We start from the raw sequence: 17,545 nt of genomic DNA, 5'->3' as shown, positions 1-17,545 counted from the left end.
GTCTCCCTAGTACCGATGATACCCCCGTCCACAGGCCCCGCTGCCGGGCGCTGGGCCAGCCCCCACCGGCCATATCCTCCGGTCCTGCCTGTGGCCCTTTGCTCCCTGTCTTCTCCACAGACCCCCTTCCCTCTTACATCTTTTCTTTCGGGTGCCTCCGGCCTTTCCTCACCTGCCTGCTCTCAGGGCTGCAAGCAAGCCCTGCCTGCTCAAGAGAGGGTTCTTGCTTCCGCAGAATCACCCTCCAATTTATCTTGCCTGACCACTGCTCCCATGGCGTTTCCTCTCTGACGCTCCCCCCTGCCCTTTCCCCCGGCTTGCTGGCTCTGATGTCCCCTCTTCTGCACTTCAGTGTGTCACGGCCTGCCTACGAGCCGCCCTTTTGCTTTCCAGCTGTGTGTTCCCTCTCCCTTTGTACGGTCACCAGTCCTGGCCTCCATCTGCTGCCTGCCTGCTCGCCCCTTTTTTTTTTGTCCATGCAGAAAGGTGCTAGCAGTGAGTACCTGCGTGTCCTTTTCCAAACAGTTGATGTCTGATAACTCTTAGACACTCCAGAAACAATTTGGTGCTCTGGTGAGTCTATTGGAAAGGCATTTTTATGGTGCTCGAGAGCCAAGACTTCTCTGCAAACTAAGACAGGTGGCAATATCTGCTAAAACTGAACTGCACCCTGCGCCGTGTCAGAGGAGTCGGGTCAGCGGGGTGTCCGATTTCTGAACTTGGCTTGGCTTCTCTGTTCTGACCCTGGATACAGGTGGTGTGTTTTCGTGTGTCCCAAACAGCCCCAAGTGTCCCGCTTTGGTAGAGTCAGATATTTAATACGTAATGTCACAGTCTTCATGCAGGAAGCTGATCATATCTGAGCTCTTCAGAGGTCTATAGGTTGTTGCATATTTCAGAAACATCAGCATTTAGTTCTGTTTTAATTGTGTTATTGCAGTGCAGTAACTTACCCGAAATATGGCAATTACTATGTTTCTTTCTTTCTTGCATTTGTTGTCAAGATTTAGTGCCCTGTTCCCTTCAGAGCTATGGAGGTGTTTACAAGTCACCCCGGTTGTTTTCAGCAAGTTGTAATCAGTTTGTATCTGAACACAAATTATGTATCACCCTGTGAGGTTTATAATTTGTTTGGTTTTGAACACCTTTTCTTTCTGGAGAAACCGATCATTCTCTAGAATTACTTTTGAAAATGGTTAACTTCGTTAGCATGGATGGCTTTTTGAACCTGTTTATAACTAGAATGGTTAAAATGGCTTTAAAAACAAAGTCACTGCCAGTCTAACAACTCTTAGCTGATGAAAACTGAAATTATAATGCACTGTCCTTCAAAGTGGATTTTATTTCTTTTTTTTCATGCTCTATCTCTCAGTAGTATAGTATATAGAAAGTTAGAGGTTCACATGCTGCAGGACCATAGTGGAGAGTTTCAAGGACTGTTTTCCAAAGCTGAAAGTTGGTGGTTTTTTTCTGACACCTTGTATATGTGTCTGACTTGATCTAAATACACCATAGTTGGAGTATTTTGGAGAAAGAGAGAAGTTAAAGCCAGGGTGAGGATTTCAAAGTTCTTGTGGAGCCAACTTTTAAAGCAGAATGTAACAAACTTCAGCCCAATCCTTAAGAATATGCTTTAGAAAAGCAAACTGAGGAAATTAAAATCATTCTGCCCATGAAATGTACATTATTCATGGGAAGATGAAGATCATCTCTTGTGTATTGCAGTGAGGGGATTCTTTAACGAGTATTCCTCTCTAATATTATTTCAGGAACTTGGCTATGTGTGGTTTAATGCTGTCTTGGTAGGTTTGAATTCAAGATATTGGTGTTGAGGGGAAGAGAGAGAACTTGGGGAATACCTGGTTTAGTTCCTGACGTGAGCTGCTTGGACTACGTGCAACTTTGTGGGCATTTTAAGGCAATCTCACTGCCACCCCCAGCTCCCTTCTGGCTGACTCGAGTAACCATGTGACAACTTTAATAACAATAATAACAACAATAATAATAATAAGCCAAGTGAGTGAGCTGCTCTGGTTGACTGCACAGCTTCATGCTCCCTAGCGCTGGCACAAGGAAAAGTCAGAGTGGGCAAGGCTGGCTTGGAGGGGTGAAGCAGCCTGCGCTGGGGTTGACTCAGACTGCAGAGGTTTTCTGGCCTGGAGGTTGTTTGCAATGTCTCTAATCTGTCCGTAGTGTTACAGATTGCTGGATTTTTAAACTACTTGGTTATTAGGACTTTTTGTAGCTTGTGAAAAGTCACGTTAAGAAATGCTGGTGATGTTTGCCTGCTGGAGAGAGTTGTGCCTTTTGCATTCCCCGCCTGACACCTTCTCAGTGACTGATGGACCAGAAGTTCCTTCTGAGTACTCAGTGACTCGTGTCACTTTTCTTTTTCCTGCAATTTGTGTGTACTTAAAGTTCATTCAGGTGTTGAAACAATGATATAGGTCAAGTACGGACAGGTATTTGCCAGCATCTGCCACGCTTTGGTACGGAAATTGTTTGACTCTGCAAGACAAGCTGATGAAGTCTGGGGTAACCCAGCTCCGGTCGTTCAGTGGTCAGTCTGTGGCAGGTAAAAACTGAACCCCTTTTTACAGGTCCTGATGCTGTCTGAGTGTTTTCTACTGTTAACTTTTGGATATTCGATGTGACACTCATCATTCTCACAAAGCTTTTATGGTCTGTGCCGTCAACGTCTGGAAACTGTGCGTGTTCTTTTACAGATTGGTGATAGCGAATATGTCAAAGTCTTGTGAGTAACAGCGATCGGACGTGGCATGGAAACCATTTCTAAGCTTAGATTTATATGTCCGTTTCTAAAATTGATACGTTTTCCAAGGTGTGGTCTCAAACTTTCTTTAATTTGAGAAGTGCCGGGGTTGTTTTTTTTAACCAGTACAAACACGTATGGCTACAGACCCAGTAGGAGATGGTCAGGTTAACAACAGTTAGTGCATGCTGCCATGCTAGCACTGAGACATCTCAGCACTTTTGGAAAGATGGTAAATAAGGACTGGAATTATTCAAGGAATCACAGAATCCCAGAACGTTGGGGACTGGAAGGGACCTCAAAAGCTCATCCAGTCCAATCCCCCTGCCGGAGCAGGAACACCCAGATGAGGTTACACAGGAAGGCGTCCAGGCGGGTTTTGAATGTCTGCAGAGAAGGAGACTCCACAACCTCTCTGGGCAGCCTGGTCCAGTGCTCTGTCACCCTCACTGAGAAGAAGTTTCTTCTCCAATTGAAGTGGAATGTAATTGACAGTATTTTCCCATAAAATTTTAAACAAACATTAAAAAAAGAATAGCACTAGGATATATGTAATGGGCACACAGCAATAATTACCGGCTCACTTCTTTGTTAAAACATTGGTGTATTTGTTCGCAAGCAGGCTGAGTAAACTGGTATTCACAACGCATTTAGAATTTTGTTAGGGCTCTCCATGGCTTTTGTAATGGAGAATGCAGCTTATTGACTAAGCAGTCATAGTTGCCTTTTTATTACGTAAAACCCAAACTGTCTTCAGCACCTGATTTTTGAAGAAATGTACATTCCATGACAGCTATATTTAGTCTGAAATGCTAATGTGTTTTTGACTGCTTTTTAGACTGTGTGACAGCGCAGTCCATCTAAAGGAGGAACAAATGTCTTAGGCTTCTTTACTCTTGGTTGTGATACGAAACACAAATAGCCCCCTTAACAAACATGAAGTGATTCCCCTCCTCTGCAGACTCTTTGAAATAAGTAGGAAGCCTGTAATATAATATTTATTTTACCTGCCCACATAATGGAGCAAAAGAAATTTGAAACGAATGCGATGTCATGCTGGGAAATGTAAATGAGGTGACAGATTTTGATCCTAACTATGGGATATTCTCAGCCTGCTTTGCATGTATCAGAAGAGCTCTGGCAGCTGAAGTCGAGCGGTTTTGTCAGTCATGTTTAACTTGTGCCATGCAAAGGCTGCTGAAGTGCACAGGCATCCATGCAGATGTGAAGGTGGCTCACAACTGGAGCGGTTTGTACGACCAAAGACTTTAATTTTTTGATGACTTAATATTATTGTTGTTGTTGTTGTTATTATTAATTAAGATGAGGATTGTAAGGAGACCTCTGCATTCCTTGGCTGTTTTGATATGGCCCAGCTCACTGGGCTGTAGTTAAAAAAAACAAGGCGTGAAAAAGAATGTATTTACACCATTATAAACAGCCTAATAACAATCTGAATATAATTTTCCTTTACTAGTCACTAGTAAAACTAGTGCTCGTTCTACAGATTCTTTGTAAAAGTGAATAATTGAGACCTCCTATTGCAGTGGGTAGAGTTGCCGTGGGGTGAACGCAGGAGAAATACTACTAGAAAAAATTCAGATGAGTCTCAGCTTCTGTGCAAGTCTGTTTAAAAAGAAAATAATATAAAAAGTGTGGTGGTCCTGCCACTTGGCTGCGTACTTCATAGAAGCTGAAGAATTCTGCCTTTGCTCCCTTATTGTGCTTTAATAAAAGCCAGCATTGACAACCCTGTGTGCTAGTTGGTATTTAACAAGCCGGGAGAGGTTGCTTTTGGACCAATGTTACTGAGTGGGATAAATAAGAAACATTTGTTTCTTATCTATAGTGTGTTTCTACTTTCCATTTTGTTTCCTTGGTCTGCCTTTTAGCCTTTTCCATGGCTTGTGTTTCCCTTTGCCAAAATAACCTTTATTTTCCTGTTGTACGCTTCTTCCTTCCTCTGTGCACTCTCTCCTTCCCACCTGCTATTGTTTCTATCCACTTTCCTGCTTTTATATTCCTTTGTATTTTCAAAAACAAAAATGTCTCTGTGATGAGGGCTTCCCGTTGTCTGAGTGCACTTTACAAATACACAAAAAATACTGTTGTTATTATTAAACACCACTTCCCAGCCCATGGTTCTCATTGTGGAGACTGACTTTAACCAGCCTCTGAGTTTGGTGAGCAGTGCTGTCCCAGCCTGCCGTAACCCTGTCAAATAGCTCTGTTCTTGTTAGTTAATATCTTAAGGACCTGTACTAGGACTTCTACCTGGAAAAAAAAGTATTTAGCCCTGAAGTGGTCAGGCATTTGGACTGTTTGATCATTGTAGGTCACATCCACTTGAAATAATTCTATTCTATGAATATAAAAGAAGACATATATAAAAAAAAACGCTTCTAACTGGAATTAACTGTCCAAGAACGTGAAGCATGACTGAAACTGGAGACACAGCCTTTCATTTCATTCTTGGTTGTAGCTAATTTTGAGGCCCTTGAAGTAACTCACTTCACAGTGATAGACGTGACAGGTTTCTGTAATACTCAAATATTTTTCTTGAATTTGCTTTCAGTACTTCATGTAATTTGTTTTCTTATTAAAAGATGGCAAATGAGCACGCTCTGTTACTACTTGTGTGTTCCATTTTACAACGGCCGTTGGTGTAACTAGCTTTATTTTTGTGCAGCTCTTTAATGATAACATCCTCCCTTTAACGATAACACACCTGAGTGTATCAGCTGGGGGGTTTTTTTCAAAATGTTGTCTAAAATACTTTCAAAGTCAAGGTGTTATCTCATTTCATTGTGGAAATTAAATTTAAAACTGCCTCAGAATTAGGCATAAAGCTTTTGTGTCAAGGTGATCATTAAGAGGTTGGATCTCATCCACAATCCAAGCTGTAGCCCGCTAAAGGTGGGTGATATATCTATTACATGTGTAATATGGGTGGGTGATATATATATATATATATATATAATATATATAATCAGTGAATATAATAATGGTCTCTGGTGTTCTGATATAACACTTTTTAGCTGTCACTTTAATTTCCTGTACAGAGTGGCAAGAGATCAGTTTGCCAGATGAAGGGATTGAAGCAGGTCAGCAGAACGTGTGGCTGTCGTTGCCGTAACAGTTGTCTTCAGCTTTGATTTCACAGCTTGTGGAAGGATGCCGTACCAGGTTTGGAGGAGAGACTTTCTAGTGGTATAACGTATATGCATATTCTGCTAGACAGGGAAACAAATTTAGGATTTTTGAGGTACGCAAGGAACAACCAATCATGCAGAAGTCCTGCTGCGATGAATTGTGGTGGGGAGAGAAATCTGTACAGAGAGGTGAGTGATGCTATACATCAGCAACAAAAGAGCTGTCTGGGTGTTGGAAAAGGGTCAGAAACCTGAACTGCTCAGGAAGGTGTTACTGGGAGGCGTGTGCAGCTTTTCAAAAGGACTGGAATAATGGTTTTGAAAGCAGGGAGAGTCGTTGCAGGTGGTGCTGAGCCAGTGATGCTCAGCGGATAATGGGCAGCAGCTACAGTCTAGAAAAAGTCTTTCTTGATGTTGGATTCTCCTCCTTTAAACTACACATTTGATTTATTGTAGTGGTTTGAGGTTTTTTCAGCACCTTTGAGAGCTTCTTCCTTCATCTGGGGCAGCCTGGTTTGCAGGCTCTACTAATTATAAGGCAGCAGGAGTTTAACCATAATAATGAATGTGCAGTACTGTGGGTTGCCTTTCAACCAAAGTTTCAGCAAAGATTGAGTAGGATAAACCTTTTATGTATGAAAATTAGATGGATCTTCAGACTTAAAATGTCAGCTAGGGACCAGTTAAGCAATGTCATGAGGTTTTTTTGGCATTAAACTCTCCTAAAGAAGAGCAGGTACAGCTATGGCAAAATATTGGCAAAATAACAGTAACTGTTGGCAGAGTAACTCTTGATGTAGTTTGGATATTGGTTACCAAGAAGCTCTTTGTACTGTAGACAAATCTTGGCTCTTCATTCATACCTTCAGTTTATTTGAGCAAATACATAATACAGCAGATAAGTGCTGTGAGCACCCTCAGCAAAACAGCTGAGGTGTCTTTTAAACTTGTCCACTGGTGAATCAGAGTCCGATTTGGGAAGATCTGTCAGAGCTGAGTATCTCCTCTTTAAAACTTTGGAGTTGGGGTGTATTTTTTGCCTTCCTTCTCTTTACTTTTGTGTCTTGTGAGTATTGAAGATCACATCTCCCAGTGAGTTGTCACTTATTCTGGAGAGCCTACCAAATACTTGGTAGCAAGAGGTGCTGTTCCTCTGTGCAGCTCTGGCATCATCAGGTGTTTATCTTGGCAAAATTCTTGTATTTAGGGGGATAAAAAGAGTTGGTGTTTGTCTGCTGGGTGTGGAAAACACGGTTGATGAATGAATTCCTTAAAATGAGACCTCTGCTTGGGTTCACTCTGTATTACTAGATCTTTTTATTTTCACAGAACAATTATTTCACAGAATAATTATGTAAAATTATTTTACATAATTTTGCATAACATTTGAATAATGTTGCGTTGTGAGTTTTAAAAACCCTGAAGGCTGTCAGGAAATCACCAGAATCACTGTTTCGGTAGCTTGTGTACTTGTCTCAGATTAAATGTTTTCTTTATCATCTTTCAGAGATTTATTTTGCAGAATTAACCCCATTGGAAGCTGTGTCTTCTTGGCTTCTTGAAGAACATTGAGTACTGATGTGTGGAGCCAATACTGACTTTTTTATTTCTCAGAACATCTGTGGCATCTGTTGTCTTCTGGGTTTTGGTTTCCTGTGGACTGTGTATTGCTAAATTCTTGCCTGCTTATTTTGCAGCTGTTGGGACTAACACCATTCCCTGCTTCTAATGCATTTGAGAGGAATATTTCTTACATCTTGTTAAGTCCACTTGACCAAAGTAGTGACGAATTTGTGTTTTCATTATGCTCCAGATTAAGCCTTTTAAATTCTACAAATAGAATAATAAAGCCACTTAAGCGGTTGCGTGCTCCTGGAGTATAGCTTAAGCTTTTCACAGTTTTATTACTCTTACTGTTGTCCTGAACTTGGACAAAACTGGGCTTTTCTTGCTTTTTGAGTGAATTATGCTTTGGTATAGGCAGCAAGACAACAGGGTTATGCTAAAACACTCCTAGGTAGACCTTCAAAAGACACATTTCTGTAAATACCACACTTTTGTCACAGGATTTCTACTTTCTACTACCAGGAGCTTTTATTACTGCAGCTGGATTATGCAGAACTAATTTAGCTAATTACCTCTCTGTGTCTTCAGCAAAGATAATTTCAGTGCTTTTTATTTCCCTGTTTGTGCTACCACTGAGGTAGTGTTCAAAGAATTACTTTGAGCGGCTTAGTGTTTGTTTGCTTTCTCAGAAATGCTGTCCCAGATTCACTTCAAGTGGTTTCCAGCATAACTTTACTGATACTCAAATCCTTTCTAATTCCACTACCAAGAGCTGGCTAAACCTCCCGTGTAACTGTGCGCGTTTGGGGGAAGCACTGCGTTTTTCTTGTCTGTTAAGAAGAAGAGGGTTAATGTGAAATGGGCATTACTGGTACAACTGCAGTGTTAATGTGGTGGATGATGCTGCAGTTTAAGGGCCTGGATCCTTTTTGGTGTAATCCTGAGCTCACTTCAGAGGTGGAATATTTAGACTTTCTCATAGTTTTGAGGAGATTGGATCATCAACAAGAACGACATATGGCACAGCTTTTTCTTAGCTACCGGTGCAACCACCGAAGTTCTGTGAATAAATGTATGCAGTCTATTGGATTCGATATGTTCGACTATTTCCTTTTTTTATTATTTTCTCCAGCTGGTAACTGTGATCTCAGATACAACTCCTTCATGTGCGAGGGTCAAAGCATGAGTAAGAGCCTGTTAATAGAGGACGGTGGGAGTTGGAAAGGAGGAATGACAGGAATAGAGGCTGCCTGAGCAGTTTATTTTTGTGAGCTTTGGCAGTTGTGTAAAATGGAGCAGAGGATGAAAACGTTGATCCTGGCATTTGCTCTGGACAGTTGTGATGGATTGAGTTGGATGGTAGTCAGTAGGAAAGGGTGGGTCCCGAGTGGTGAACCCTCACAAATGTGAGGGTCTGGGATTTGTGGAAGGGTGTGATGTGCTAGGTGTAAGTGAGCTGACAGGGAGTGCTATGTCCTTGTGGCTGAACACAAGTGCATGCATTTACTGTGTAAGGATCCTTCCTGGTGTAACTGTCTGGAGTGGAGAAATATGGAAATAAACTTTAATGGCTTGCTGTGTTCATGGAGAACATAAGTTTCTAGACTGATAAAAGCTAAATCCTGAATATTCAAAGTCAAGCTAGTTTTAATGTATTAGGTGAGGCAGTACAGATTTTCAGGGAGTTACTTCCTATACTTGTTGTCTCTCTACTGTTTTTTCAGTGGCTGTAGGAATGTACCACTCAAAGGCGTTGTTTTCCTTCTGTAGCAAGTACAGAATGTTCTAAAGCTTTATTTCTTTTATTTTCCTCCCCACTCCAGAGGGACGTTTCTAAGCAGAAAGCTGAGGTGTGGATGTACAACACAAGCAATTCTGCACAGGCGTTGGCACTGATGTGGAGTACTTGAGGTTTCTTAACTTGAGCTTTCAAAATAGTGTTCCTTGCACTTGGGTGTCACTGGTACCCATGGGGAGGGGTGGCAGGAAGCATAAGCTAAGTGCCTGTGGCTTGCACAATCTGCAGAAAATTCATTTTGCTTCTTTTCTATAACATGCACGTACAGATCTCTGCCCGAATGTGTTTTTTTTCCTTTGTGTGTATATGTGATTATTTTTTATTTTATTATTTTAAGGATTGGACCTATCCCATGCGGAGAGAGATGCAGGTATGGCTTCATTTACCACTTGAGTCGAACCCCGTGATGTGTTCAGTAAGAAAAAGAAAGACCTGGTGTCAAAATCAAGGGTGAAGTGCCAGACAACACCATGGGAGAGACGTGTGAGGGCTGCCAGCTTCGAGTGCAGCTGTGCTTGGATCTCTGGTGTGCAGATACTAAAAAAACCCCAAATAATATCATCCTTTTCTTCAGAATCCCCCCAGATAATACATTTTAGTCTTTGCGAATGTTTTTAGGAGACAGTTGCTAAAAATGTATTGGAGCTTTTCTTTTTAACTTAAATTTGGTTGGAAGTGAGTGTTTTCAAGTAGAATGGAAATTAAAATATTCCTACCATGGTGTCAGCCAAATCTTTGCACAGGATAAGATCTGCAGTCCTGTCTTTAAAACAATCTTCATTAGTGGGGAGATAAATGGTTTAAAAATCTCTATTTTCCTACTACTAGGACAAAACTAGAAGACTTACTATGCATGTATCTTCTTCCTTGAGAGTGGTTTGGAATTAATTACAAGACCCGATTATATACAAAGTTAGAGTTCCCTTCATTTGATCTGGGGCTGGGTAAGGTGGTGTCACCAATCTGGAACTCAGTCCAAATAAAGGACCTGATTCCTGTTCCAAAACAAGACCTCCTGCACAAAGATCATGTTTCTTTTCTTTTGCCAAACTGCTTTTTCCCCCCTTGTCCTGCTATAAACGGCATTTCGATAGCACATTTCCAACTAATGTGTAAATTGCTTGTTTCCATGACCAGAGTCTGAGTTGAATACAATATATTATTTCAGATAATTTTGAGTTGGTATTAAATGTCTGTTCTTCCTCCTAGGAAATTTTACCTGGGTTATTTTTAGGCCCATATTCTTCAGCTATGAAAAGCAAGGTATGATTTTTGGAAACTTTGCTGTGATGATTTGTTACTGTGGCAATATGTTCGAGTGTTATCTAGATAGGTGTGAATTTGGCTGCGATCCTGAACTGGAACCTGAAGGATGCCACAGTAGAAGTAATGTGTGGTATGTTTTTGGGGTGGTATGTTTATGGGATGGCCCTTAGGTTATGTGACCAGGACCGGTGGCGATGCCTTCTCTTTCCAGAGTGAATCCGAACTGCCACGGTTCACACTTACAAAGCTGTGTTTTCCTTCAGAATCTTATGAGCTAAAGGGTTGCTTCAGGAGAAAAAACTAAGTTGTATTAAATTTGAGTCTTAAATTATATTCAGGCTTAACTGTCTCTTAGAAAAAGCTAAACCTTTGGAGACTTGCACATTACCAGTCAGGCAATCTATCTCCTTTGCTGAGGTGTTGCAACACAAATCAGAACTGGGAACTCACAGGTATGCAGTAAAATAAGGTAAATTGCACCTAAAATAAAGGCAATTGCTAAGGGAAAGCTTGTACCTGTAATTTACCTCGTGGTTGAAATGATGCTGGTTTCAGTGGTCTGATTCCAGCAAGAATCCAGCGCTGGCTGAAAATTGCTGCATTGTGTAGGGACTTGTGATTTCAGGAGAAGTGAGAGGTGGGCAGACACCGCCTGTTCTGTTTATCGTTTAGGAATGCTTTTTCTTGTAGCTCCTAATGGTTGCGTTTTGTCTTTTTGAAAGACAACCTTTTTTACACTATATTTTGAATATAAGAAAACTAGCTTAAATTTTCCTTGAGGACACGATGTAGCCCTGTTGTGTACTTAAACATAGCTTTTAATTACTGTGCAATAGATGGATTCAATAATTTTTTAAAAAAATCTTCTTTTTCCACAGCTACCTATACTTCAGAAACATGGAATAACCCATGTAATATGCATACGGCAAAACATCGAAGCAAATTTTATTAAACCAAACTTCCAACAGTTATTTAGGTGAGAAACGATCCTAACGTGCTGAACTACAAACACCAAAAGGTCTTAACTTTAAACTCTTTATTTTGTATTCGGTTTCTTTTCGTTAACGTTCTTTCCAAATATTTCCACATTGACGTGACCATTTGAAAAATGTGCTAAGGTGCAGCAAGACTCTTAAGTCCAAACCATGAAGTTTCTTCGTCCTGCGAAATCCTAGACATAGGCAAACCTGCAAATTGTTTCCATGAGTTTGCAGTAACTGCCTTCAGTTTTAAAGTTGTTAGTTCTGAGTACAGCTTGTCCTGCTACTAAATTTGAGGTGGTTTAATCAGAACGTGCGTATTTGGATAAAAAAATGCATAGAGCCGCTGAGAAGAGCACTGAACTATTCACAAACGGATGGGGAGCGTGCGCTGTAAATGTCCCGGGTGTCGGACCCAGGAGGGTGGTGCTGGCTTCCTTCAGCAGGTCCAGGTGTTGTAGCGGGGTTGAGTCGGCTGTGCGGATACAGGTGTCACGATGTACTCACGGCGACTGTTTCCGTTGCAGGTATTTAGTCTTGGATATTGCAGATAATCCGATTGAGAATATAATACGATTTTTCCCTATGGTGAGTATTTGGGTGTTCATGTGAATGGGTTGGGAATGGAGTTACCCTGTAGGAGTTCTCTAAGCTAAGAGGTACCGAATTTCAAATTCTACCAGATTTAAATGCAAGTAGCAGTAACGTCTGGAATAATCTGCAATTGAATCTTGTGATTTATTTTTTTCCTTTTTAGACAAAAGAATTTATTGATGGAAGTTTACAAAGTGGAGGTAAAAATCATATTAACTTTTTGCTTCTTTACTGATACGTTGTTGTTAAAGCTATAAAACTTAGTGCTATGTATTAGGCTCTCGAGTATGAGTTTTTCTTAAATTTAGTGTTTTATTGTGCTTGACTTGAACTATATTGTACAAGTTTAGAACAAAGTGTTCTTTCCTTTTGCCTCTGACTGGAAAAGAAACCTTTTTGTGTATCTGGTTTTTCATTTTAAACACAACCGTGTTCTGTGCGTGGGTTTTTTGTTTCCTCTCTGATGTAGGGCCTTAAATCTGCATTGTCGTCCTGAAATGCAGATTCTGTTAGTCAGGATCCTCAGAGGAGCACGGATTCATGCTTTTATATCCCAGGGCAGCAATGGACAGTGTAGTTCATAACTTAGAGTGAAGTAAGACCCATTATTCTTAAGATGTACCTCGCTACTGTGTAGTTCTTCATAATGAGAGAAAACCTGCATTTCAAAGAGTTTTCTTCAGTCTATACAGTTATGGTGAGTGTTGGTTTTTTTCCTTCTCAGGAAAAGTTCTTGTCCATGGAAATGCAGGGATTTCTAGAAGGTAGGAAACTATCCACTCTGCTTATTAAGTTTCTTAGACTATGGAAATATATTTTACTAATTTTTGTTGTTGCTTTTCAGTGCTGCCTTAGTTATTGCGTACATAATGGAAACATTTGGGGTGAAGTACAGGTAAGAACAGAGCATAGTCACATAGTTTGTCTGAAAAGGCTGAAGTGCCGGAGTGCTTCAGTACAGCTGAGAAGTCAGATACATCTGTAGAAACTCATTTTTAATTCAAGTGGTGTGAGCAAATAGTAATTTTGGAGGGAGTGTAAACAGTCATGTATGGATGCATAAACCAGTTCTTACTCCCTGAGATTGAGCGAAGGTTTACATGGGGCAGATTATTCTGGGACCTGGGGTTCCTGGTGGCCAGCAGGATGACCATGAGCCAGCAATGTGCCCTTGTGGCCAAGAAGGCCAATGGCATCCTGGGGTGTATCAGGAGGGGTGGTTGTAGGGCAGAGAGGTTCTCCTCCCCCTCTACTCTGCCCTGGTGAGACCGCATCTGGAATATTGTGTCCAGTTCTGGGCCCCTCAGTTCAAGAAGGACAGGAACTGCTGGAGAGAGTCCAGCGTAGGGCTACAAAGATGATCAAGGGAGTGGAGCATCTCCCTTCTGAGGAGCGGCTGAGGGAGCTGGGGCTCTTTAGTTTGCAGAAGAGAAGACTGAGGGGAGACCTCATTCATGGTTATAAATATTTAAAGGGTGAGTGTCACGAGGATGGAGCCAGGCTCTTCTCGGTGACAATGATAAGACAAGGGGTAACGGACACAAACTGGAACACAGGAGGTTTCACTTCAATTTGAGAAGAAACTTCTTCTCAGTGAGGGTGACAGAGCACTGGCCCAGGCTGCCCAGAGAGGTTGTGGAGTCTCCTTCTCTGCAGACATTCAAAACCCGCCTGGACGCCTTCCTGTGTAACCTCATCTGGGTGTTCCTGCTCCGGCAGGGGGATTGGACTGGATGAGCTTTTGAGGTCCCTTCCAGTCCCTAACGGTCTGGGATTCTGTGATTCCATTTCACTCTCCTGCAGGTCTGTTTCCATCCTTTCTTTAAGAAGAAGTAGGTCCTGCTGCTAACAGGAATGGGATATCGGCCTACGTAGGTGTAAAACTATGGGAGAGGCCTCCAGAGGCTGCTCTAAGTCATGTGTTGAAAACGGGCCAGTGAGCTGGAGGTGGGGGTGGGCAAATAGTGTGTTACAGCTACTGCTTCCTATTTTGCCCAGACAATTTGGCTATACAAACCAGTTCTGAGGAGTGCTGAGAGGCTGTGTATTTCTGAAGAACTCATAATTGGGAGAAAGCATCCTGAAAACACAGAGACTTTTGTCACAGTATGTTTTCCACTGAATTATTTTCTCTCTCTTCTTCTTCAGGGATGCGTTTACTTACGTTCAAGAAAGAAGATTCTGTATTAATCCTAATGCTGGATTTGTCCATCAACTTCAGGTGACTGGTTTTTGTTTTTCCCCCGGTCATAACTCAAGAGCCATTTGATGAATCTGCTTCCTGCAAAGCAGCTGTTTCAACAGAAATTGCATTTCTTTATTTTTTTAAGTGAAAGTTTACTCTCTTCTTTAAAGCCATTTCTTGTCATCCTTTAAGTTTTCTTTTGCTCTGCTTTCCTGATGGCTTTTGTCATTCATGTCAAAGCAACAAAGGACTCTCCTCCTAAAATCTCTGCCTCACTCTAAGATACTCTCTAGTCTGTCCTAGTGAACTTGCTGAATTTGTCCTTCTCATCCTCGCAAAGCATTATGCCAAGTTAATAGCAGTATATATTATTAAACTTTTTCAGGAATATGAAGCCATCTATCTAGCAAAATTAACCATCCAGATGATGTCACCACTGCAGCTGGAGAGATCCCTCTCTGTTCCACCTGGGACTACAGGTCAGAAGCCTCTCCTGTTGCGAGGTGACTTGCACACTCCCAGCAGCAGTGAGTCTCAATCTTTTGGGTAGGAGATGGTTGCAGTTGGTGTGCAAGCTACGTTCAAATTTCAGTATGCAGTACTTAAATACTCTGGTCTCCTACGGTTGAACTTTCTTGTGTTGTACTGGAGAAGGGCCCTGCCTCTCCCTCTCTGTCAAAACCCACGAGGTCCCTGCGACACGTTGAAAGCAGCAGTACACAGCGTAATTGCTGCTCTTAAAATTAAGGCAGTTGCTCTGAGAGAAGGTTTTGCTGTGCCCTCATACAGATAACAGGGGAATAGGGCATGTAAAAATGGTACCTGAACCATACAGAGGTGTGCTGGTAGCAACCCCTGCTAAAGATCGGTGAAAATAGGGTTTGGGGAGAGACGTAAAGAGTGCAAAAAATAGTGGGTTCTAGGAAATTTCTCCACTTCCACATGGAGAAGTGCGAGGGAAGAAGAGTGCTGCTGTCCCAAAAGCTGAATGTCTTCAAAGGGCAGAGTCCCTGCAAGGTGACAATAACGGCTGCCCTGGAAACGACCTTTTCAGATACATCCTCCTTCCTTTTGCAGGAAGTTTAAAGCGAATGCACGAAGAGGATGATGAACTTGGAACCATGCAAGTGGCAGCAGCACAGAACGGATGATACCTGAGGACAGCGCAGTTTATCTTGTGAATTCCTGCCGAGAAAGGTGAAGAAAACTAGGGAAAAACGAATTGCAAAATGATGAACACACACACACACACACACATAGCTTCTTTTCAATTACATGTTGCTTTCAGATGTAAATCTGCCTCTGCAACACACTAAGCATCATTTTTAAGATGTTGGACTTCTTGAATGAATAGATGGCACTGATTGTTTTACTCCTTTTTTACACTTTACAGTTTTATTCTAAACCAAGATTTTTGGACTTGCAAAGAGGTATTATTGCAATAATGCACTTTTCATACTTGAAATTTCTTTATTTGTATGATATAAAGTTATTACTTTAAACAAAATGCAAGCTGGGGGGGATTTGTTTATAAAGTTATTTGTGTAATTTATAACAAGAGACTTTAGTAAAGAAAAAGTTTGCTAAAACTCACCTTGTTCTCAGTATATGATGGTCACGCTTGCGGAAATGCACTTTATGAACTGCACTGTGCTCCACTACTGGCAACTGAGCAACAACGGCAATTTAATCGGTATTTAACTCTTTACCTTGTTATAAAACCTCATTATATACTGAATTATTTTGAGACTGACACTCTGAGACCAATTTAAGACAAAATACTGTTCTCAAAACCTCACCTTGTTTTATGCGAGTTAAAAGTTTTGCAGAGTACTGATTAATTACTTAATAAAATAGTCATGGGCTGAATTACCAGAGAGGGCAGCTACCAATTTTACCTACATAAAGACTGAATTCTTTTAGCTAGCATTAAAAAGCTGCTTGTTAAATTAGTTATAGGTTGGTTTAAGTTGATCAAGCCAGTATGGTCCATCTCTGTTAGAACAGTGCATCTCCAAACTGGTGTTGAAGGAGTAGTTCCCTTTGTAAGCCAATAGTGGCAGCATTTGAGGTAAAAAATCAGGCTGGTGTTTGAAAACACCCTCAGTTCAAGAAGGGCAGGGAACTGCTGGAGAGAGTCCAGCGTAGGGCTACAAAGATGATCAAGGGAGTGGAGCATCTCCCTTATGCAGAAAGGCTGAGGGAGCTGGGGCTCTTTAGTTTGCAGAAGAGGAGACTGAGGGGAGACCTCATTCATGTTTATAAATATTTAAAGGGTGAGTGTCACGAGGATGGAGCCAGGCTCTTCTCGGTGACAAACAATGATAGGACAAGGGGTAACGGACACAAACTGGAACACAGGAGGTGCCACTTCAATTGGAGAAGAAACTTCTTCTCAGTGAGGGTGACAGAGCCCTGGCCCAGGCTGCCCAGAGAGGTTGTGGAGTCTCCTTCTCTGCAGACATTCAAAACCCGCCTGGACGCCTTCCTGTGTAACCTCATCTGGGTGTTCCTGCTCTGGCAGGGGGATTGGACTGGATGAGCTTTTGAGGTCCCTTCCAATCCCTAACATTCTGTGGTTCTGTGATTCTGTGAAAACTGAAGCCCAAAGCACTGGCCACAATAATATCAAGACCTAAAGTTTTCAAACTGGGAATTGCCAAGGTGTTTGTTGCAGCTCTTTTCTTCCCTCTCCAAAGTGCTGTGGTAGCCTCTGATTGTGCAAGCACAGTCTCAGTTCTGCATCTCCACTCTCTTTGCCACCCAGCCTGTTGTATAAAAGACAGGATTGAAAGGATGGCTCCTGAGCAAATTACGGAACTGTTAGAAGAACCTGGGAAATCTGGGCTTGTCATTACGCTGTATTGTAATGGGGAACAGGTGGGTTCAAGAGAGTTGAGTCTACATGAAAGAGACATTTGGGGATCTGAGCATCCAGCTGTCTCCCTGTCCTGTCAGAGTGAGCAACGTGCACTGGGAAACAGTCTGAGGGCAGATGCCTTTGAATTTAAAGGCATGAATCTGAACAGCGAGGCCATTTTGTGCTGTGAGGATCTCTTCTGATGCTGCTGTTTGCTGTTGTTTCCCTTTGTAGGAGCCTGTTTACTTTGTAGGAGTTTCTGCCTTGCTTTGTGTATTCAAGGCGAGTTGACCACGCCTGTGCCAAGCTGATCTTTGCTTTTTCACTGCTGCTCTGCCTTGTCCTGCAGCTCCTGCAATGGCTGAGGGGCA

The 17,545-nt window shown here is 41.8% G+C and overlaps 1 protein-coding gene across 2 annotated transcripts; it reads left to right on the top strand.

Moving 5' to 3' along the window:
* Positions 1-6,078: 6,078 nt before the first annotated feature.
* Positions 6,079-15,895, top strand: STYX (serine/threonine/tyrosine interacting protein). 2 transcript variants are annotated; one of them, XM_010183504.1, is made up of 11 exons: positions 6,079-6,114; positions 9,627-9,659; positions 10,499-10,552; positions 11,434-11,531; positions 12,063-12,123; positions 12,293-12,329; positions 12,854-12,893; positions 12,974-13,024; positions 14,278-14,350; positions 14,700-14,793; positions 15,392-15,895. In XM_010183504.1, the coding sequence occupies exons 1-11, from the start codon at positions 6,079-6,081 to the stop codon at positions 15,463-15,465; spliced, it is 651 nt and encodes a 216-aa protein (XP_010181806.1). In that variant the 3' UTR covers positions 15,466-15,895. The 2 variants fall into 2 exon arrangements, with proteins under 2 accessions (XP_010181806.1, XP_010181807.1); XM_010183505.1 differs by lacking the exon at positions 6,079-6,114 and adding an exon at positions 9,333-9,341.
* Positions 15,896-17,545: the final 1,650 nt, after the last annotated feature.

Source organism: Mesitornis unicolor, unplaced genomic scaffold (assembly GCF_000695765.1).
Source record: "Mesitornis unicolor isolate BGI_N332 unplaced genomic scaffold, ASM69576v1 scaffold52764, whole genome shotgun sequence".
NCBI lineage: Eukaryota > Metazoa > Chordata > Aves > Mesitornithiformes > Mesitornithidae > Mesitornis > Mesitornis unicolor.
This window is presented reverse-complemented; position numbering and strand designations above follow the sequence as displayed.